Below are 23,200 nucleotides of genomic sequence, written 5' to 3' on the forward strand. Positions count from 1 at the left end.
TTATTAAACATTGTTGTTTATTTCTGTAAACACTGTTAAAGAGTTTATTGTTAAAGAAATGTATCTCATGTATTGAGAAGGAATAAATGAATTATATACGATATTGATCGATATCCTTATTAGAATTTTTTTGTAAAAACAAAAACCGTTACATTTTTACTTCACTCATATTTGTATTATTTAAGCAAACATTATTAATTGTAATTGGTAGTGTCAGTCTCCTAGTTACAATTATTTACGCAGACGAACGATAATACTGGCTTTGTAGATATGAGTATGCAAGTATTTAATTACACGTTTAATGTTAATTAAAAGAATATAAAAGTATAAGAATTTGTAATTAATTCTAATGAACCAAAATGAACATAAAATTTTAATATAAAAGAAAAAAAGTTTTAAATTAGACCGTTGCATTTTCTTCGTCTTGAGTGGCCTCTGGTCTTTTTTCTTCATTGTTCTTTACGATTTCTTCAAGAGGATTTCGATAGTCCTCCAAATTTTGTAACTCTTGAGAATTTGCGAGAATTTCTTTCTCCCTCCTTCTCGATCCTTGGCCCCTGTAAACCAGCGGGAGAGTTGAGATGAAAATTCTTTTTCATCTTTTTCGATCGCTCCTTGGGGCAACATTATTTCTAGAATTTTTTAAAAATTATGTTTAGAAACGATGCATACAATATAAAAATGTCTGTATACCTCGCAGCAGTTTGTAAGTGTGGGTTTGGGAGAAATTATTTTTCTTAGTTCCTTTTACTTCACGTCCAAATGCCGAATACAATAATTGAATGTCCTTTGTTATTACTTCGGGGATAATTGCCGTGAACTTATCGCACATTTTCCTTATACCCGAATGTTCGAAACCTTTTTTTGGCATTTCGATCAGAATTTCTGCATCCATTATTGCACTTACGTTCCCGATTATAAGAGCCGCCGTGAATAACGCCCTGGTTTTTTGTCCCTCGTCTTTGATACGATACTCAATACTTCTTCGCATCGACTCTAAGTCACCTTTTGTTGCCGAAGCATTTTTGCCTGAGAATGAAGGCAAAATGCATATTATTGACATTCTAATCATCGTGCCATTAACTATTTGTTTTTTTTTCCTAATCTTCCAGAATATATTTATTTTTAACAAGACCACGTGAAGGAAAAATTAGTATAAATCATTACAATATTAATAGTTTTTACTAATTTGTAATTTTGATTATATTTTTGGAATAATTGAGAATGGTTTTTATTAAATGTAAATTAAAAAATTAAAATTGGCTACATTTGAAATTCGGCAATTCAAATGACCCAATTTTTTCAAGTTTTGAATTCAGCCTTTGTTGACTTTTGATAATGAATCATTTTTATCAATAGGAGAATATTTGATTAATTAGGTCAATAAATTTGATAATTAGGATGAACTATTATATTTAATGTTTGTGCCGAGTTCCTTTGCTCTAGGTTTTGCAGTGGTCTCTGTGCAAAAGCAGTTTCTTTTACTTTTTGAGATTTAGAGTCAGATATATGACGATACTTCTCTTCTTTGGACTTGGATTTTTCGATTCCTTCGTGAGTAGCTGGAAAAAATCATGATTATCAATTATAAATTGTGGCAAATAAAAAATTTGATTGTTACCTTTAGTTTTTTGACAATCTTGTCAGGTGCTGCTGCTTCTTTTTTGTTCTGAATCTTGTCACTTTTTAGCTTCTTGGTGTGTGGCGTTGACAAATCGCTGCCTGAACATTCCCTGTCACTTTTTCGAAGCACTGAAACTTTAAATCCTATAATTACTTTGTTAAAGGTGTTTTTTAATTATATTAAATCTAATTTTATTTTCATTTTTATGAATACTGTAAATTCGAAACAATTCTACTTTTTATTGAATAAACGATCTTCAAAATAATCAAATACAACCAATTTTTCTACTGTTTTTTTATTATTAGTTACTTTTGAAACGTTTCAATGACTTTTTTTCGGAAAACGAAAGTTTCGATGGATTCACAGCTTCGCCATCTAAAAAGAAAATCGCACGTTCAAAATAATACATAAATTTCCAAATATTTCCAATTACATTGAATAGGATACTTTTTTTATCATCGCCACTGGAATTATTTTTGGATTCGATATTGTCCCTTGCCATCCTGAGAAATGGAATATCATGAAGGTCCTTATTGACATCGATAATATTGGGTTCTTCTTCTTCATCGGAACTATCGCGATCATCTACGTTGCTGCTCAAGACGGTTGCATCTTCAAATGACCTGGTCATTCGTCTGATTCCCTTATCATAGTTTCCTATAATCGAAAAATTGAATGTGTAACCTAAAAATAAAGTACCATTTCTCCGCAACTCAAATAAATTAGTAAATATTGAAAAATATGTATATTCGAGTAACATGAAAAAGCTTAAGATTTCAAGAAGGATGAATAAAAATAAAATCAAAGAATGTGGCAGTGGCACTATTTCTTTTCTGTATTAAAGTTTTTGCAATAAATACAATTTCTTACGTGCTTCTTTTACGACGGTCACTGCAAAGCTTTTCCAGGATGCTTCAGGAGCAGCAGAAGAAGAAACTATGTCTTCATATGGTGGTACTCGTTTTTGCTCGGATTTTTGACTGACATTTTCCTTTTTCGTCGACTGATAACCATGCACTGGGCACGACGTCGCAACAAAGTTTACCTCCTTCGGACATTTCATCAAATTGTGCAATAATATGGGTAGTATCGTCGTCTAAAATCATCTTGGTCTGAACTGGACAGAATTTGATATTAAATAGTACAACTCAATAGAAAAAAATTAATTCGTAAATTTGTTTAATATAATGTCGGAAGCATTTTTTTTGTTTCAACAGCAACATTTAATAAGTTAATTATTTTAATTGATAATTCAACATCAAATTACATATTTCAAGTTATTTTAAACTAGAAATTACAGCATGTTGAAAATAACATACAGTTAGTAAAAAATCATTCTTCGACAAGACAAATTAATACTTTTCGAGAAAATCAGATAAATCCGCTTTTTGTGTTTTTTTCATTCTCGTTTCAACCCTCAAGAGAATTTATATTCTACAATATTTGTTGAGTTTCTTGTTTTTTTTTTGCCAATGCTGCTTTTGTAAGCATTATTGAAAAAATGGATTAACATATTCCTTACTCAAAATATACTAAACATTATAAAAATTGGAAAAAAATAACCTCAGAATTTTATTCAACTTACACATAGGAATTTTACGAAAAATACTAAAATGAACATACTTGGGCATACCAGGAAGACTTAAAATTTGTCAATGAAATATTTCCTGGGATATAAAAAATTTATTTGTTGATTTGTTGAGAAATATTTCCTGTTGCACAATTTATCACCTTTTACAAGTTTTATGCTTCAAATGCATTCATAAGTTTAATGAAGAAGGGTAGCTGCGTACACGTGATTTTTGTTTTCGAAACGAACGCATTTTCTTTTAAATTGATGAAGGGGGACGATTTTTTCTATGTTGGATATGTTTTTTAACTTCATAATTCCAACTTTTGTCGAATTACAAGGATATTTAAAAATATCCTCTATTATCTTATACGTAAATCCGTGAAGTAAAATTTCGTTTTTTTTTTGTTTTACAATTCTTATGATATTGAAAATTTTCCCTGAGCTCAATTTTATGGTGTTATTAGCTTCAGATGCATCAATAAATACTCCGTAGTATTCAATGCTTTCCAAATCTTCAGAATTGTCTGCGTTTTCAGGGCTAATGATCAGTTTTCTAATTTTTCTGTTAACATTCTTTTTATCTTTGTTCTTACAGGCTTTTTTCTCTGATATTCTACGGACTGAGCCAATGGATTTTTTCCCACACTAATTAGTCGCTTTATACTGCCCAAAAAGCTTTCAAAAGGAAAAACAGAAATGGTAGTTAGGTGAATGGTTGTAGTTCTTACATCATCAGCCAAATGAATGCGATTATAACTGTTCATGAACTGAGATGAAGGTCCATAGAATCCTGGTAGAAGTTGAAAGAATTTTCTCTACAAGCCCTGTTCATAATTTACCAGATCCAAACATATTTCCGGATCAGTAATGTAAAAAAAGCGATATTGCGTAGCTTTCCAATTATTAATTTCATCTACATTGAAATCTTTTCTTTGGAATTCTTTCGGAATCAAAGTTGTGAGACAATTCATTATGGACTTGAATTTTTCTATTAAGCGAGATGAAAGTTTGCACATTCGATTTATTTTTTTTTTTTGATGTCCCAAGTTACACTGAATCAAAGTCTATTATTTTCAAAAGTGAAGATTCTTCGACCAGGTGATGTTTTTTTGCCGTTGCGCTATAAAATAATCTCAAGTGCGCGAAGTCTCATCCATTTTTGGAAAAATCATTTTATTATTTTTAGTTAACCCTTTTGTCTCGCATTGTTGGCAAGCATATAATCCTCCATGATCTTTACATTTTTTTAGAAATGACCTTGCCGACGCATCACATGTAAATCCAACGATTCTAATCATAAAAAGTTTTTGATTTATATGTACCCCGTTTGAAACCAACTTATTTATTTCGATTATGAAATCATTCAAATATTCATTTACATTTTCGGGCTTCGAATCTCCACTGAAAATGGCAATTACAAATTGTTGTGATTAATAATCTTTGTGAATCACGAGACCTAGAATTGGCTAAAATTGTTTTCTCGAATTTTTGTATAAAGGGATTCCGTCAACATCAAACAATAATGATATTGTATCACAATCATATTCCGTAGTCACAATCTCTTTCAATTGATCTTCTATGCCAAAATAAACGTAAGATCGAAATGTCTTTCTTGAGCCGGCCATTTTTTAAATCTTTTTATTAGACTTCATTTTCAATAATCCCTTTGATGACTTAAGAATATTGGAAATTTTCTCCGTCCGTAAGAAATGAAGCAAAGCGTCGATCGCCTCTACTGACAAGTTTTGTCGAAAATCGACCGCCCATTTTTGTAAATTCTCACGAAAATTAGATTGATTAGGAACCTGATTAGTATCACTATTTTCTTCCTCGCTTCCAGTTTCCTCTGATTGTTCCAAAGAGCAAATGGAATCAGAGTCCGAATTTTCTGAAATGCTGCATTCCGGCGTTCTATACGTGGAAGAAAATGAGGAATGAGATGCATTTGCATCTTCTGATGCATAAAAACATTCATTTTCCTCGTCGCAAGTTTTACGTGGAGAAGAAAAGCTCAGAGAGTGACTAGATAATCTTATCGAAGTGCTGTAATGTCTCAAGATACTTGGCATTCTCTAAAGAAGGATTTTCATCGAGCATTCTATCAGAAATCGATGCTTCGGCATTTTTTTTCAAATCTCGATACTTTTTTAGCCTATAATAACCCACTGACATTATTATTTCTGGAACAACGACAAAAGAAAGTTTAGATAGTATTTTGTGTAATATAATAAATCGTAAAATGAAAAAATCACGTGAAAATTTGGTTTTAAAATTATTAAAATTGTATTGACAATCATTTTTTTAATTTACAAAAAGAATTTGAAAAAATGGTTCTTAAAAAAAAAATTTGGATGACGCCACTCGAATTCTTTAAAATATTAAGAAAACTTTGGAAAGGAGATCCATTATGATCGACGATGAGAATGAATCAGTAACATTAATACACTTTATATAAACAAAAAAATTGCATATTGCTCTGAAATTTCCAAAATTTGTTAAAAAAATGAAAAATATTAGGAAATAAAAATTAAGAATTTTTCGAATTCCTGTACTTACATGAATTTCAAAATTGCAACATTGTTCGAGAAATCGGGAAGAATATTTGGTGTAAAAAAAAACCTCGAACGCAGAAAAAAAATTACACAACAGCGTAACGATATAGTAATCCTAAAGTAGCCTTAGGTAATATCGCACTATAATTGATTAGAGGCAAAATAAATATATAAATTGTTGCAACTATAATTGTGCGTTTAAAACACATTTCAAGATAATTCCGCAATTACAATAGGTATATATTTTAATACTAATTTTCAAGTACTGATCTTAATGCAAAATTGTAGGTTAAATTTATTTGATCCCGCAATTATTAAATTTGTGACATAAATGAGTGCATTTTTGTAATAATGCAACTTTTGAAGATATAGAATATCACTTTTTTACAGTACAATTCTGAACTTACCTTAGATTACTGCTCATAAATCACAACCGTTCGCGAAAAACTGCACTTTTTCCATACTTACGTTAAAAACTTTTTACGCTTTCGAGTAAAACCACGTTGAGTTGATGTTGGTAGCCGTTGGTAGCCATTTAAATCGTACCAACTTTTGGCAATCATGTGCAAAGCGCGCGAATATTTAAATTGAATTCAAGATTGAAATACATTAGGGAATGAATTAAAATTATATTATTATTTATATTATTTATTTTATATTTTTATTATTAATTAATTATTATATTAAAAATAATTAATAATAATATTATTAATTAATATTATTATCATATAAATTGACAAAAATTGCACAGTAATAATATTTTCTAATATTGTCTTCCCAGTAGTCGCGCAATGCTAAATATTCATGATAGCCATTACTGCGCCAGTAATGGCAAGCAAATAGCGGCTATACAGTACTGGCTTAGTACTATTACCCAGTTATGGCGCAGTACTGTCTTTTCAGTACTGACATCAGTAATAAATATTCATGATAGTCATTACTGCGCCAGTAATGGCAAGTCAGTAGTGGCTAAACAGCATTAGCGTAGTATTGTTACCCAGTAATGACGCAGTACTGTTTTCCCAGTGCTGGCGCAGTACTATCCTCCCAGTACTGTCGCAGTACTAAATATTCGTAATAGTTATTACTGCGCCAGTAATGGCAAGTCAGTAGCGGCTAACCCATACTGGCGTAGTCCTGAATTTTTTGTGAACGTCGCCACAATACGGATTGGTCCGACTGGGATAATCAAGGTGAGCATTCTTACCGGGTAGCAATTTGTTTAACTGTATGTTAATTTAATATTATAGTTTCAAATGACAAAGAAGTAGGACAGTGCTCGGTACATTAGTTACTTTTCAAAATCAAATTTCTTGTAAAAAATGTCAGTGCGCATCGGTAGAAATGGTGAACGCAATAAAAATAAGGATAGATGATGTTTTTAACAAAGTTGATTCTACTAAATTAGCAGCAAAGACAGATCCAACATGACAACAACTATCGTTAGATATAAGTGAAAAAGTAAAGCCAAAAACAATCTTCAATATGATGTGTGAATGAAATTGCAGATACCGTGTTACATCGACCAAAATGGAAACGATAAGCGACGAAACATCATCAGAAGCAGAAAGTGAAAAAATTGCAATTATCGAAGATGATAGTTTGCAAACTACAAAGAAGTTCACGTTTTACCGCAAAAAAAGACATTTTAGGAATAGTGGAAGAAAAAGGATTCAACCGACGTTACGGAATAGAGACGCTACATCTGGAATAATTACAGGTACTTTTAAACTTTTTGAATATATTATTTGTGAGTTTTTTGTGCCTACTAAACCTATACATGTATAAAAAGAGTGCGATTTTCCCTTGGAGTGAGTTAAGAATAGGGACGCCAATTTCCACCTCTGTTTTGGCTGGAAAAAAGTTGTTTAGCAACATACTACCCAGTGGGAAATTCCCGAGTTACGTCAATACTCACAACAGGCGCAGTACTGCGCCTGTAATGGATAGCCACAGTTGGCTGGCCCGCACGGGTATAGTACTGGGTACGATCCATTTTTAGTACCGCGCCAGTACTGCGGTACCAGTAGTGGCACATAAGGGCAGGCGCAATACTGGCAGAACTCTGGTTCAATGCAGTTAACTGTATAATGGCAAACCCGTATGTAGTGTAGTTATGCCAAGTGTCGGCTGAATACTGACACAACATGGGCCTAATACAAAGTGCTAATATTGGCCGACACGCATATAGTGTAGTTATGCCAAGTGTCGGCTGAATACTAGCACAACACGGGCCCAATTCAAAGTCCTAATAATGGCCAACCCGTATGTAGTGTAGTTATGCCAAGTGTCGGCTGAATACTAGCACAAGACGGACTTGGGAAAAGTATTTTCCTTCAACCTTCTTCAACATTACAATACATTTTATTAGTACTGAAATATTTCTATACCTCACAATTACAAAACATTCTAATTCTAAAATTTGTAATTTGAAAATCACTTACATTTTCTGCGTTACTTATCCAAGATGGAGAAATTATGCGGCAAGATTCTGATTGGCTCAGTTTTTTTTACTTGCGCGTGGCTAGACCATGTTTTTATTGGATCATGGACAGAACACTTTCACGTTCCGATCCCGCTCCCGTTCCACCACTTCACTTTTTCATCATTCTTTGGTCTATTGTATCTTTACAATAAGTATAAATACCTAATGATCATCTTGGTATTAAAGTAAGTACAACTTTTTATTTTGTAACGAGACGAGTAAATATTTTTAGTCTACAATACACATTTTGTTTTAAAGGTTTATCATGCTGTCTACGCCACGTGGCTCACGATTCTTTTGAAAATAAAATGAAACTTTGAAGACCTACTTTCCTTATTATATTTATATTTATCGGCGTTCTACAATCTGAATTTATTTTCATTTAATTTATTTAAGTTATAAAATTATTAAGTGAATAACAATTGAAAAAATCCTAGAGTTATTTTCGGACGAGGAAAACACAAGGAAATCCGCGAGGACTTGCAAATTCCTGGAGGAATTCTGTGAGAATTGATTCTCTGACTCGAGGATCTCCTCGAGAATTTTGCAAATCCTTGCGGATTTCCTCGTGTCTATCTAGTCCGAAAATAACACGAGGATTTTTTCAATAGGATACAATTTTTGAAAAAATTCTCTTGTTCTCTTCACAGCGAGAAGTTATTTTCATAGTGAAACTGAATATTAGGTTTGAAAATTTAGAATGTAGGGCAATAATTCATAAAGTTTCGCGGAGATTTACAGTTTCTTACAACTTATAACTAAAAGGAAAAAGAATATTTGCAATTTATTTCAATGAAATTAAAAGAGAACTCTCATAAAACATTTTTTTTTCAATAATTTTCTTCGAAGTAACCTAAAATAGCAACACACACTTGAAAAACAACAAAATGTTCACAACTTTTATTCAGAATAGAAACAAATACATTTTTTAGAAAATGTTGATGTACGTAGCTGGCATTAGAGTCAGGTGAATTGAAACCAATTAAATTGCTTCAAACGTTTCGGCACACAATAGTGGCCCTCTTCAGTGAGTTTTATTAAATCTGTGAAAAGTACATAAAGTCTTGTAGGTACGCAGTCTTACAATAATTGGAAGTGTTATTCTTTGATTAATATCTCATCAAAAATTCTATACAAATTCTAACATTTATAACATTTTTCTAAATATTATAATAGCTTTAAAATTATAAATAGCAATTTTGAACATTCATTAAAATTTTGAAAACATACTTTGTTTTCTGTTTTAATTTAACCATTTTATTACAACTTCAAAATGGTTCACTCAAAATGTAAAAAAAAAAACAGCAATTTTGCCAACTCTATTCGAAATGTGACTTAATAAAACTCACTGAAGAGGGTCACCACTGTGTGCCGAAACGTTTGAAGCAATTTAATTGGTTTCAATTCACCTGGCCCTAATGCCAAGTACATCAACATTTTCTAAAAAAATGTGTTATTGAGGGTCAATACAATCTCCCCACTGATCATTGAACAAATAAATATTTTATGATACAGACAAGTTGATTATGATTTTGCAAAAGCGTTTAATTACAAAATCCTTTTGGCACTTTATTTTTGTGATTGCAGCTTGAAGAAAAAATCTGAGAAGATGGGAACTTTAACCTTTTAAATTTAATTTTAAAACATTTTTATTATGTTAGAATTTCAAATTTAAAAAATGTAAGTTTTTACAACTTCTTTTGGAAAAGAAAGGTACTACATTTTGGGTATTCGTTTCCATAATCATGAACTTTCATTTCAGAAAAATTTGAGGAATGAGTACTACATATTATCGATTAAAAAAACATCGTACATTGAAACGATCTGTTGAGAAATTGACATCATCTAGTGATGCGTCAAATGCTAAGCAATTTCCTTTCGATAATCTAGAATGTTTACGAAATGAACAACTGGGCGACATCATCGATCATTCACATGATCCTAATAATGACGATGGTTTATGTAATGATTCTAACGAATATGTCGATCTTGTTTGTGATCCAAATCGTCCAAGTAGTTTCGATGATCATAATAGAAAGAAATTTCGATGACAACGGAGGTCATGCAGCACCTTTTCGTGAAAAATTACAAGACTGGTGTATAAGATTTAGAAATAATCTAACAGTCGAAGCAGTAAAAAGATAAAAGTTATGAAAACATCAAAGAACACAAATAGATCTTATGTATATTTCGGAACAGAAGAAAATTTAAAAGAAAATCTTGACGAAGAATACGCTGAAGATAGGATCAGTTTATTATTTAATGTTGATGGCTTGCCGTTATATGGGAATTCAAGTCAACAATTTTGGACTAACTTGGGACTTATTCAGCACAATAAATACGATTCAAAACCATTTATGGTTGCTGTATTTAGCGATGACTCTGAACCCCAAAAAGCAGATGACTTCCTACAAGATTTTGTCACAGAATTAATTTTTTAGTTACAAATGGTGTAACTATTCGGGAAAAAACATTTAAGGTAGAAGTTCTTTGATTTTCCTGTGATACGCCCGCAAGATCATTTCTTAAAAAGTGCAAGGGTCATGGTGGCTTTTACGCTTGTGAGTGTTGAGAAACTAGGGGTTCAACAAAGAATAGACGAAGAGTCTATCCTACTATGAATTCCAAGCTTCGCACTAAAAGTTCTTTTAGGAAAAGAAAACAAAAGCAGCACCATTTAGAAGGTAGATCACCGTTGCTGGATATACCGAACTTTGACCCAATTAAGTCCGTTTTTTTGGATTCTATGCATTTGCTGTATCTAGGAATCATGAGATGGATTCCACATCAATTGTTTGGAACAAAGAAGCAAATTAATCGCAGATGTAAGCTTCATCAGCGGGACATAAAGGTACTAAATTCTATTTTGAAAATATTTACAAAATACATACCTACAGAGTTCCAAAGAAAAACATTGAATATAGACGAATTTAGCCAGTGGAAATCAACGCAATTTCGTTTATTTTTACATTATTGTGGGGCTTTGGTACTACGTAAGTTTTTATCTAAGAAAATGTACCGAAATTTTCTTCTTCTTGTAGTTGCGTGTAGAGTCCTTTGCGATCCAAATTTAGCTGTTGAAAATGCAAATTATGCCAGAGAACTATTAAGGAAATTCTTTGAACTTCCACCCACATTTTATGGAAGAATTGAAGACTTGTCATTCTGCGTAGAGTCACGCTGAGTACATCAAAACCTGAGAGCGTAGTACAATTGAAGAACAATGAAATTTTTAGAATAACAAATATCAGAAGACAAAGTTATAACATTTTTTTATATGGTTTCACATTTAAAACAGTGACTGATATCTTGGAATATCCCTGTAAATCAACTCAAGTCGGAATTATGACACTAGGTCAATTAACGCGAAGAGAAAAGGTCGTTAGTATAGAAAATATCCGGAAAAAGTGTGTGCTCTTTGAAAACGAGAACAATACTTTTGCAATCACATTTCTTCATACTTCGTAAATAAATCTGTTTCGCCAAGAATTATTAAAAAAGATTAAATTTTCCACATTAAACGTGAGCAATGTTATTGTTTGTTGTAGCGAAATTTAAGTGTGTATTTTAATAAAGAAATGACGACTCATGTTGTAATTATATTCGATAAAAAACTAAAACTGGAAAACAAAGAATTGATCTGGTACCCGTTATCTGGATTTACAAGCAGAATAATGCATTTTACTGCAAATATCCTAATAAATCTGAGTATTACAAAGTAGATGAGTTAACTAGAACTTCTTCTGAACCTGGAGCTTCATGGAAAAATTTTAAAGTTACTATTGTGAAAGATGCTTGTAAGTATTAGGTATTTAGATGTAGATTAAAAAAATATATCTCGATTTTTTTTTAAGTTTTATTTCCTACAAATTCGGAGACGATCAGCAAGGTTTCAGGCGGCTACAAAGAGCGTTTTCTGAAGCGACAATTCAGACTAGTAACATTGATGAACACGATAGTTCAGAAGAAGAGAAAGATCCTCTAAATCTGAGTGGAAGCGAACTTGAAAGTTCATTAGGAAATATGCCGCCATTTGAAAGAAATGACGCAAGTTCAGGTGCAAAAAAAAGAGACGGTAAATTCTTTTAGATACAAATAAATTTAATAAATATTTTTAAAGGGCCAGATTTAAAAATTCCAAAAAGTCGATCTGCTAATGTCAATAAGATTCTTAGTGGCCCTTGGGTTTTGGAGGACGCTGAGTCTAATAGTGAACTGCGTTTGACTGCAGTTGACCCAAAAGTGCTGAACTTAATGCTCTACAGCTTGTCATTGAGTAACAATGTTTCTATCGTTATTTTCAGCACTTTGACGCCAAACGCAATCAAATAGATTTCACGATTGGATTTCATAGATGGAAAGTAAGCCTTGCTGGAAACTTGTGATTAGATTTGATAAAATAATATGAATTTATGCAAAAATCTCCATCAAATTTAATCGTGTATTTGGTAGATTTGATAGAGTATCAACGAAATTCAATTATTTTGAATCAATTTTTTTAACATGGAGAATTACAGAACACTTCATTAAATTTACTTTCGTTCGTTTCCTTTCTTGTGTTCCTAATTTTATTTAATTTTCTTCGAAATAGATTATGTGGATACTTTACTGTCCATTTATCCTGATAAAAAAAACCTTTCAAAAGTCTAAAAGTAAGATAGTGAAAAAAATGTAAATTTTTAAAGTTAAAAATCTTTCTGTTTTTTTAAAGCTAGTATTAAATATTTACTTTAGAGCACACCTCAAGGATGGATCAAGATGACGTTAGTTCGAGCTCACCAAATCCATCACCCAAAAGACGCAAGACTTCAACTGGTAAATCTCAGAACTCAGATTCTCTTCAGATCTTATCATCGGAAGGAGAAGAAAATAAAAGTGAGGAATGGGGGAGGGGGGCACCTTTTTTTTAAACCTAAAAGCATTTCAGGACAAAGAAAAAGTTACAAATATCAAATTGTAATTGATTAACCTACTTTCCGGTTTGTATTTGTAAGAATTTTTGTATACAGAAAAAAGTTTTCTTTTTTTTCAGATTTAGGAGTCACCTCTGTTCACTCAAAACAAAATAAGGCACTAAATCCGAAAACAAAAAAGAAGACTTATGCTTCTCGAATGCCAATAAAATACAACAAAAGGGCAGAAGGTAACATTTTTATTATACACATGTTTTCAAAAAAATTAAACTTTCAATCTTCTAATTTTCGTTTTCAATTTACAAACATTTCTCTGTTTTTTTTTAATTCAGGCGAAACGCAGCAGAACAAAAAAACAAGCCGTGCCCAACATGTGGCCTCACAGGTATATTCTAAAAAGAAAATTTTAGTATTAAGGTGATGACTAGAATGAGAAAAATTGGAAAATAGAAAGAAATTACCTCGCACCAAATACATGGAAAAAAGGTCTTCATGGATTTTTCTGTAACTTTGATATTTAGTAGATTTCGGTAATCAAAACAAAAAACGTACATATGTGGCGAAAGTAGTCATAGGATCAAGTTTCGCCACACATATTTTTTGCTTGTATTTTCAAAATCTACCAAATATACTTACAGATAAATCCCTTGAGACCTCTTTCCCATCTATTTCGTGCGGGGTTCTTTATTTTTGAAGGGTTTTCTTTTAAAATGTATGATCGATAAATAAATTCTATCTATTTAAGCATCTGAAATTCCGACATCAAAGTCATTCTTCGTGTCCATGAAGAGAAGTATCGAATACAGAATCCGGGAAGAGGCTGAGAAGACTAGAGCAGTTATTGCTGCCACTGGGAACTCTGGACATATTAAACAAATCATGCAGGAAGGGAATATTGATGATATGCCTAACAATGATCTGAACAGTTTCCTTCAATTTGAGAACAACTTAAAAAAAGACTCAGACTTGGTAAAAAAACTTGTGAGAATTACCTATATTATACCTTATCTTTTTAGATTTTACTTTTACTGTATAAACTACTGTTGGAAATTATGGGTATAAAAAGATATTGTAAGAAAACTCCAAATTTCGATGTCTTTCGAAAATTTCAATAACTGTAAAAATAATTAATATTTCAAAAAGTTTTTGGTTTAAGTTTAAACGCAAGTCTCCACAGTATTTTGTAAACTTATTCAGATATTTTTATAATTTGTTACCTGGATTCTACCTTAGGATCCAACATGATAAAAGAAAGTCGTAAAATTTACAGAAGTGTGGAGCAACTTATAAGAATTTAAAAAAATCAGTACGTATAATTTTTTCATAAGATTTACGAATATTCATGAGAATATTAATAATGTAAATTTGTTAAATCAATCTATGAAATACGGTCTTTATTTAAAATTTTACGACTTTTTTGTACCACATTGACCGTAGGGTAGAATCCAGGAAAATAATTTTTTCAAAATATCTTAATAAGTTACCAAAATACTGTCGAGACTTACCTTTAAAATAAAAACAAAAATCTTTAAAATATTAATTATTTTGATAGTTATTGACATTTCTCAAAAATATCAAAATTTGACGTTTTCTTGCAATACATTTTTATAAAATTACCATTTTTCCTTCACCGTGGCCTCATTAGATGCGGAATTTTATTAGCTTTCGTGTTATCACGGGAACAAAAATGCCCACTTCTTATCGTAACATTCAAGTAACTTTAATAATTTATCTGAAAAACAGGCATACCCATAATTTCCGAGGGTACTGTACTTCATATAAATTTTTTCTTTTTTCAGAAATGTTTCGTGGTATTGAATATTAAGCCTACTGTACAACTCTCAGAAAACTTTAGTGTAATTATACCAAGCATAATTACGAAAAATATTCAACTTCAATATTCTGTATGTGGCCGAGAAGCCCACAATGTTCAAAAACGAAATTTTTCGTATACTGAAACTTATAAACATCTACGAGGTAGAGTTATTCTGCTTCCATTACTAAATGCATCACTAAATGTCAGTACTGACTACCAGTAAAGGGACAGCACTGGCAATCCAGTACAGGCCATCGTTATCATCTCAGACATATTCCAGTATTGTGCCAGTACTAAATTACAGTACTGCGCCTGTACTTAATACCAGTACTGCGCCAGTACTGACTACCAGTAAACGGGCAGCACTGGCAATCCAGTACAGGCCACCGTTATCATCCCAGACATATTCCAGTATTGTGCCAGTACTAAATTACAGTACTGCGCCTGCACTTAATACCAGAACTGCACCAGTAGTAATGTCAGTACTGACTACCAGTAAAGGGACAGGACTGGGAATCCAGTACAGAACATCGTTATCATCCCATGCTGACGCCATCACAGGCACCAGCACTGGCTGCCTGTACTGTGCCAGTACTATCCAGTACTGGCACAGTTCTGCGCCCGCTGTGAATTTCATATTGGGATATTAGCAGTTTTAATTGAACGATAAAGAAAGCTATTTGATGAGGCAAAAGATAGAAATTATTCTTACATTTGTTACTATGATGTCTCAAATATGGGTCTATCAAGCTATATCGTAATGATCATATTCAACGAAAAATTGGAAATAGGTGGGGTGGATTTGACCAACATGTCCCTACGAAACTTTGAAAAAAAACGTTGCCGAAAAAACCGTTTTTTCAGCTAAAAAACACGTCACGCCCCTATACTGCAATTCTACCAATATTATGTTTGAACAATCCTAGAAATTGCGATTTTTCTAAAATTTTCAACTTTTTGTCCAATTTTCACCTATAGTGAGTTAATATTGAATTCAATAAATCAAACTAATTGTTTAAACAAATGATTATGATTTTAGCAATTTTCTCTTAGAATAAAGATAGAAAGTCACGTTTTTTCAAAGACTTTCCACTTTTAGTCCAATTATCAAATAAATTGAATCACATAATTAATTAAAGCTAAAAATATTAATTGTTTGAACAAATTATTATTATAATATTTCATTTTAATAATGCTAGAGAGTTGTGTTTTGTTTCTGAAATTTACAACTATTTGTTAACTCTTCTCTGATTGTGTGTTAATAATTGATTGAATTTAACAACACTTTTTATTCAAACAAATTCCCATTGTTCATAACTATCTTCTTCTATATTATTGATAGATTGGTGCGGCTCGACCTAAAATTTTTTACTTTTTACCCACGTTTTACTTAGTAAAGTAATAAATAATAAGAGTTAACATACCTAGTTGCTCAAAAAATGTATAGTTGCTTATAGCTATCTTCTTTTAGATAAATTCTAAAAAGTTGCGGTTTCTTTCTGAACTGCTAAACTGTTTTTCCAATTTTACTTAGTGGGGTAATAATTAATACAATTTAGCCAACATGCTTATTTTAACAATAGATTATTGTTTATAACTAAAATCGTAAAAATTAAAAAATTAAAATCCGACTTAAAGCCATCTTGTTTTCTGTACCTTGTTTAAATTGTTAATAATAAATGTGATATCCTAAATTTATAGTTTCATCTGAAGATTGAAATAAATAAATCATCTCAAATTGAAAAATATTTGTTTGGACAATTTCAAGAATGAATAATAATTCTGTAGGGATTGTTAAACATTAAACGATTCGAAACTAAACATTTAATTTAGAATAAAAAAGTAAAAAATTAAATTATATGCAATTGATACATAAGTAATTTAATCATTTCGGTGTTTTTAAATGGTTAAAGTTTCAGAGTTCTGAATTTTCATACCAAAAGCTGCATTTTTTCTTTTTTTTTTCTTCTATAGGTTTCAATTTGCCGATTGACATTGAATTGCTTGAATTTTGAAATGCATAATTAGCAATTTTAAAAATTATTAATTTTTAATCCATTATTACTTCAAATAATTTAAATTTAAAGGGATTTGATTATGAAAAAGATCTTATCATTTTGACGTTTTATAATGTTTGAAATTTTAATCCTAAATTAGTCAATTTCGTGACGCATTTGTTTTAAAATTATTAACTATAAATTATTGCTTCAAAAGTGTTAAAAACCTAATGTTTAATAATTGGTTTGATAGTTTAATTTTTTCATGCTTGAAAATTAGAATCAAGAGACCTGAATGCGTAATTTGCGTGCGTGCATTTACTGTTGGTGCGTAATAAACACATCTCTGTGTTTTCCTTCATTAGACACAACAAATTTCTTTATCATACTTATTATTGTATTATTCAAAGTACAAAGTCCAAAACCAAAAGATTCGAAAAAATAATTTTTTCAAATTAAATGCTTCTTCGACCAAAAATCAAGTTTTTACTGAATGGTTATTTAATTTATAAAAATTCCTTTCAAAATTCTCATAACATACAGTTTCGGTACAACATGCGTGCCTTTATTATAAGTCTTTAAATCTGAATAAAAACAATATTATAGGAATAATTATTGTATAAGTACAAAGTACATATAATTTGGTGGTTTACATAAAATTAAAGTAAATTCTTGAATTATATTAGTTATGGAAACTACAAAACATAATCATTTATGATTAGATTTTCACAATATCGAGCAAATGTCAAATGCATCACATATCTTTAAAAAAATATATTGTCGATTTTGTATTTTGTCGTAGTCATTTTTTACAAAAAACACTAGTTAGAAGTCTCAAAAATAAAAAATGAGACTTCTATAACTCTAAAACTACATTTTAAAGATGTGGATTTAGTCGTAGTATGGAAAGGATAAACAGAGAAGGACAAGTCAAGAATACATGAAGACCATTTGTAATGAACATCTATGAAACGTTAACATGTTTCCATTGAAATGGCTGATGCGGAAGCGCGAAAAACTTGAATTTGGAATTTAAAAAGTTTTTGTTTGGATAAAGAGATTAATAGTGTCATTAATTAAGTAATGAATATTTTTAATATATTTTTTTGTGAGAATCTTTCCATTTATTGTTTTTATTTATTTTACTGCTAGTATTATAAATCTCATGAATACGTTCAGGAATAATGTCAAGCGGATAATTATTATGTATCAAAGTTGTTTTTAAAATATTTAAATTTCCTTTTTTTGTTTAATATCGCTTGGCTTAATGCACCTGTCTACTAAACCTTTCATTAACGACAAAATAAATTATGTGAATAAAAATGTAAATAGATATGTCGATGGCATGTTGTACCGAAACTGTATGTTAGGAGGATTTTTAAAGGAGTTTTTATCAATAAAATATCCATTGAGTTCAAACTTGATTTTTGACTCAAATTATTTTATTTCATGTGTGGACCGTAAAACATAATAAATCACCAATTTGTTATATTTTAAATATTATAATTAAGTATTCTACACAACGCGTTTTCACTTTTTATAGGCACTTATCGCCTACTATACTAAATTTTTTAGATACATCTGTCAATTTGCGTAAGGGTGATGCCAAGAAGTTGATTATATTTTAAGTCCTAAAAATCTCACGCATCCATTTTGAATTATAACAGTTTTTCAGAAATTCATCAATAAAGTAATTATTTAAAAGCAGAATTTAGTAAAGCTTTGAAAGTTTAAACCACGTTTTTCAGGAATTATAAATTAAAAAGTACGCAAAATATCTGCAAACGCACCTACCTCAAATTACAAATATATGTACCAAAAATTTTTGTATATAATGTAAATAACATATTTTCAATATTTGAGTTTCATAGTTACCACTTATATTCAGTTGAAGAAGATAATAATCAAAAGGAGAGTTCAATCTTTTATAGTGAAGGGCATGTGACACAGCTAAATACCTATATTACCGAACTCACTTTATCAGTTCACTGAATATATTGTTGAAACTAACAACTTTTTCTGTAAATAAGATATCGAGCTGAAACTTTGAAAAATGTATAAGAATACAATAAAGTACGTTTCGGTACTTCGTTTGGGTATGAACTTTACTGAACATTATTTCATCTTTTTTCTGAACTCGACATTTTTAGAACCTTCGAACCTTTTTTATGCATAAAATATCGGCCTTAAACTTTGATAAATGCAAAAGCCGAAAGAAAACTACGTCATCATACAGTGTTTAATAATAAAAGATGTAAAAAAAATATTTCAATATATGCTCACCCTCGCAGTAATATCCCACAATTCCTAGGAACTCTCCCTATCATATTTAACGAATCAAGTCCCATATATCTACTAGGAACTTTGAAAACTGTTCCTGGTGATTATTTGTAATTTAAAATATTTTCTAAAGTTTTAATTGGTGGAAGGTGAGACTTGATAGGGGTAGTTTCTAGAAGTCTTGGAATATTAGTGTGGATATAAATATATTAGCCAGAGTCTTGAGAAGTTTTCTGTGGTGATTCTCTATAATCTTTTTTTTTTGCTGTTTTAGTGGAAAACATCTGAGACTGGATTCGTTAAATTCATATGCGTAATTCCTAAGGGTTGTAGAATATTACTGTGGGGGTGGGATGGGTCTGTAGTGATTATTTTTATTTTCAATTTTTTTTACGATTTTAACTGACGGAATGCGAGACTTGGTTTGTTGAGTGTTATAGCTCAGAGTACGGAGACAGGGGTTGTTTTGAAAAAATAATTTTCACATTTTTTGAGATCCAAAATAGAGCAAATGCCAGTGCTGCCAGGAGCCCAAAAATCAGCACTGGTGCCGAACACCACCCAGAATGTTCTCTAATTTAATTTTGCTTTTAAGAAATGTGTTCTAAAATTCAAGGTGGTTAGTCAGTTAAGGCAAACAGGACTTTTTGAACTTTTTTCAACAATATTTCCGAGACACGTAGTAGTAATTTCTAGAAAACTTGAGATTTTTATCAGACTTTTTTACAACCAGTTATTCTGTTCTTATGCTGAAAATACCTGTGCTCCTAGACATCTCAACATGTAGTAAGAAATTGATTAGTTGGAAGCAATTGCGTATCATATATACTTAATTGATTTAAGAAATAAAGGAATGAATCAATGCATCAGTAATAGAATAGAAAGACCTACTTGCGATAAAGTGTAGAAAAATGTCCGTATAGGTCTACTTTAAGATAGGTTCAGGTGCTTCAATAATATTATCAGTTTACGGAAAATTTATTTCACTTTCATTTGGTCAAAACTGAAAATAAATGAACTCGTATAAATTTTAAATATCTCAAAATAATGGGGTCAAAAGACTTTCGTTTCTTTAGATCCACAGGAGTTTTTCTAAACTTTATTTTCTTCTCTATCATCATGTAAGTAAATTGAAGCTGAAGAGACATAAAAAAAACGGAACCATAGTTTTCTTTCTCTAAAAATATTCAAAAATGGTCAACTTTAAGATGCCGTAGTAATCAGGTTCATAGGTACACGATATTATTTGAAACTTAGTAATTTTACGCTGTAAATCCAAAAATTTTAGAATGTTTTAAAATCCCATGACGTGGAACACGTCATAGAAAGCAGGTTATTTTTTCAGCTTTTTATGGCCACGAGAACGATCCTGTCTGGCAACGGTAACTTTTGAAAATGTTGAAAAAGGAAAATAAAGCTGTTTAATAATTGATCTGCTATGGATTTTTATATATAAAAAAATACCTTTAAAGGAAGCTTTCTTAATAAAAATGTTATTTTTGTTCGGGCACAAATTCATCAGATGCCTGAACTACATTGAACAATTACTGTCTTAGTCTAATATTTTTATACTTGACAGGGTGCGACTTAATAAAGAAAATAACTTTTTATCTTAAAAACCTCATTGTCCAAACTCGTCAACGTTTGTGGCAATCACCCCTAATATTTTGAATTAGCGCATTTTAGCATATACCATAATCACACCATATTTACGCTTATTTAAATTCTATTCTCAGTACTGTAAATTAATGTCCAAAAAGCAACCCCTTTACTTTAGGATAGCAGCCAAATTTTATGCAATTTTTTATATTTCTAACTTCTTAAATTTTGTAATTAAAATAAAGTTTACTTAAAATATTGGGAATGTTTTTTGCAAATATTTTTTTGTTTTGATATATCTGCAAGAGTCACATATTTCCTATTTGCCCATAAAATAAGAATAAAAAGGCGTAAAGTGCACAATAATAAAAAGTTTCGAATTTAATAGGAAATTGGTGGGGGGAGGGGCTCGATTAACGGACCTATTTCAGCTTCCCGAATTGAAGTAATAGGATATTCAGAATTAACTTTAAATTCATATTAATATTTCATGTAAATATGTATATTTATCATTATTACATTTTTTTCTCATATTTTCCAGGCTACTGCCAATGCGGCAGTACAATAAAATGCATAATTGCGGATTTTGGTAGCAATGACCTCTAATTTAAATGTCAAGTGTTGAAGGGTAACCCCAAAGTAGCGTGTAGTAATATATATTTGAGGGAACCAATTCGACATAAAATCAGTAAGGAATTGCGGCATAAGTCAGTGTAGATGTACCGATCAACAGAGCTGCAGAACAAATGGACTCCGGAGATGATGAACCTGCCGATTTATACAGTCGAGAAGTCTTGGCGAGGGTGAAATCAAACCAAATTGCTGCAGAGCACCTGGACCACTTTCCTTTACGAGCTATCGAGAAGATGAAAAAATTCACATTGCATAGCACGATTCACTTTATTGGAACGGATCCTCATTTTCAGCGACAATTATTTAACACTTGTGCAAACCAGAAACCGGCCTGTATTGCAGTCGATGTATCTGGCTCTATATTTAAACCCATAATTCTATCAGAGGGGAGTGAATCGGGACCTCTATTCCTACATTTGGCGGTTGCAAGTGATCAAGAAGGACACTTCTCTGCGTGTCAAATGATCACTGCAAGCCATAATGTCAATAAGGTATCTTTTTGGTTCTCAGAGTGGAGTTCAACTTTTAAGTCATTTCCAAAGGAATTTGTTTGTGATGCCGGGAAAGCGATACTGATTGGAGCAGTGAGAGCATTTGCAGGTTATTTTACGTTCGACGAGTATGTGAATGCATGTGAGGCACGAACATTGCCTCGTATTTATATTAGAATCGATGTCGCGCACTTCATAAAAACTTACGCAGACTTACTGAAAAACGTAAGATCAAAAATGTCCGACTTTTTTTTATAAAGCAGCGATTGACTTATTAATCATGATACGAGATCCGGGAACTGCAAAAAAAATATTGAAGGCCATTTTGCTCTCAGCGAGGTATCCTACCGACGGAGAGTTAGGGGAAAATAGGAAAACAGAGTATCAGAAGATGAAATAAGAATTAGTACCTATGCTTCATCCAAACGAATCAGATGAAGAACCCGAAGAAGAGATGGAATATGCCAAACTTACGGATTTACAGGATAACGAAAGTACCTTCGAAGCAGAATCATCGAATTTTACAAGCGAGTGGCTGCAATTTGCTCAAGTAATAGATCAGGAAGTTCAACGCACAGCTGAAACAGAAAGAAGCATTCATGTTAGCGCTTATAAAGTTCCTGCGATCTTGCACGTAAATTATTGAAGGATAAATATTGCGATATTTTACTCTCTGGACTTGCATCGATAGAGAAGGGTTTGGATATGGACATATCCCTGCATCCAGTGCTGTTAGCGAAAGCGAATTTAAAAATATAAAAAAAGTTTTATTGGACGGAGAAAGCCTTCCGATGCGGGTAGATGATTTCTGAAAATGGCATGTAGAGAAATACATAACAGGACTTATGCATATTGTTGGTTCTCGGCAGAAGAGAATTGTGGACAGAGATATGTCCATTTCTGCTGATGCAAAAGAATCTTTTCAAAATCTTAGCGCCGTAGAAGAATCGTTTGTTTCAGTTTCTCAATCTCTTGATTCAACAGTGGACGTAACAGAGACTGACGGCGGACCACTTGATGTTGTGGACGAAGTGATTCTCCAGGAAGAGTCCCCTTTCATAAACGACTGGTCATTCAAGGAATCAAGTGAAATAAATGCATGCAGCTTATGTAACACGCTTGTATTAATTAATAGTACGAGGGTAGTTCAATAAGTCCTTAGAATGAAGTAAAAAAACAATTTTTTTTGGGTAAATTTTTTTTTATTTTTCAACATAATCTCCTTGGAGCTCTATAC

General features: G+C 31.6%; 2 protein-coding genes across 2 annotated transcripts in view; both read right to left on the reverse strand.

The window, feature by feature from the left end:
* Window positions 1–239: 239 nt before the first annotated feature.
* Window positions 240–1,023, reverse strand: LOC117168920. The gene is made up of 2 exons (XM_033354880.1): window positions 694–1,023; window positions 240–557 (listed from the first exon to the last, which is right to left on the reverse strand). Exons 1-2 carry the CDS (start codon window positions 989–991, stop codon window positions 460–462), a joined length of 396 nt encoding a protein of 131 aa, XP_033210771.1. The 5' UTR covers window positions 992–1,023; the 3' UTR covers window positions 240–459.
* Window positions 1,024–1,481: 458 nt separating this feature from the next.
* The window catches only part of LOC117169763, a 160,334-nt gene continuing 138,615 nt past the window's right edge, over window positions 1,482–23,200 (reverse strand). The window contains exons 2-7 of the mRNA XM_033356269.1: window positions 22,438–22,541; window positions 2,495–2,741; window positions 2,072–2,281; window positions 1,934–1,999; window positions 1,622–1,758; window positions 1,482–1,562 (exon numbers count right to left, since the gene is read on the reverse strand). Coding sequence (XP_033212160.1) covers window positions 1,482–1,562; window positions 1,622–1,758; window positions 1,934–1,999; window positions 2,072–2,281; window positions 2,495–2,687 — 687 coding nt within the window. The 5' untranslated portion in view covers window positions 2,688–2,741; window positions 22,438–22,541. The remainder of the gene's footprint in view (window positions 1,563–1,621; window positions 1,759–1,933; window positions 2,000–2,071; window positions 2,282–2,494; window positions 2,742–22,437; window positions 22,542–23,200) is intronic.

This window comes from Belonocnema kinseyi, chromosome 3, assembly GCF_010883055.1.
Source record: "Belonocnema kinseyi isolate 2016_QV_RU_SX_M_011 chromosome 3, B_treatae_v1, whole genome shotgun sequence".
Classification (NCBI taxonomy): Eukaryota; Metazoa; Arthropoda; class Insecta; order Hymenoptera; family Cynipidae; genus Belonocnema; species Belonocnema kinseyi.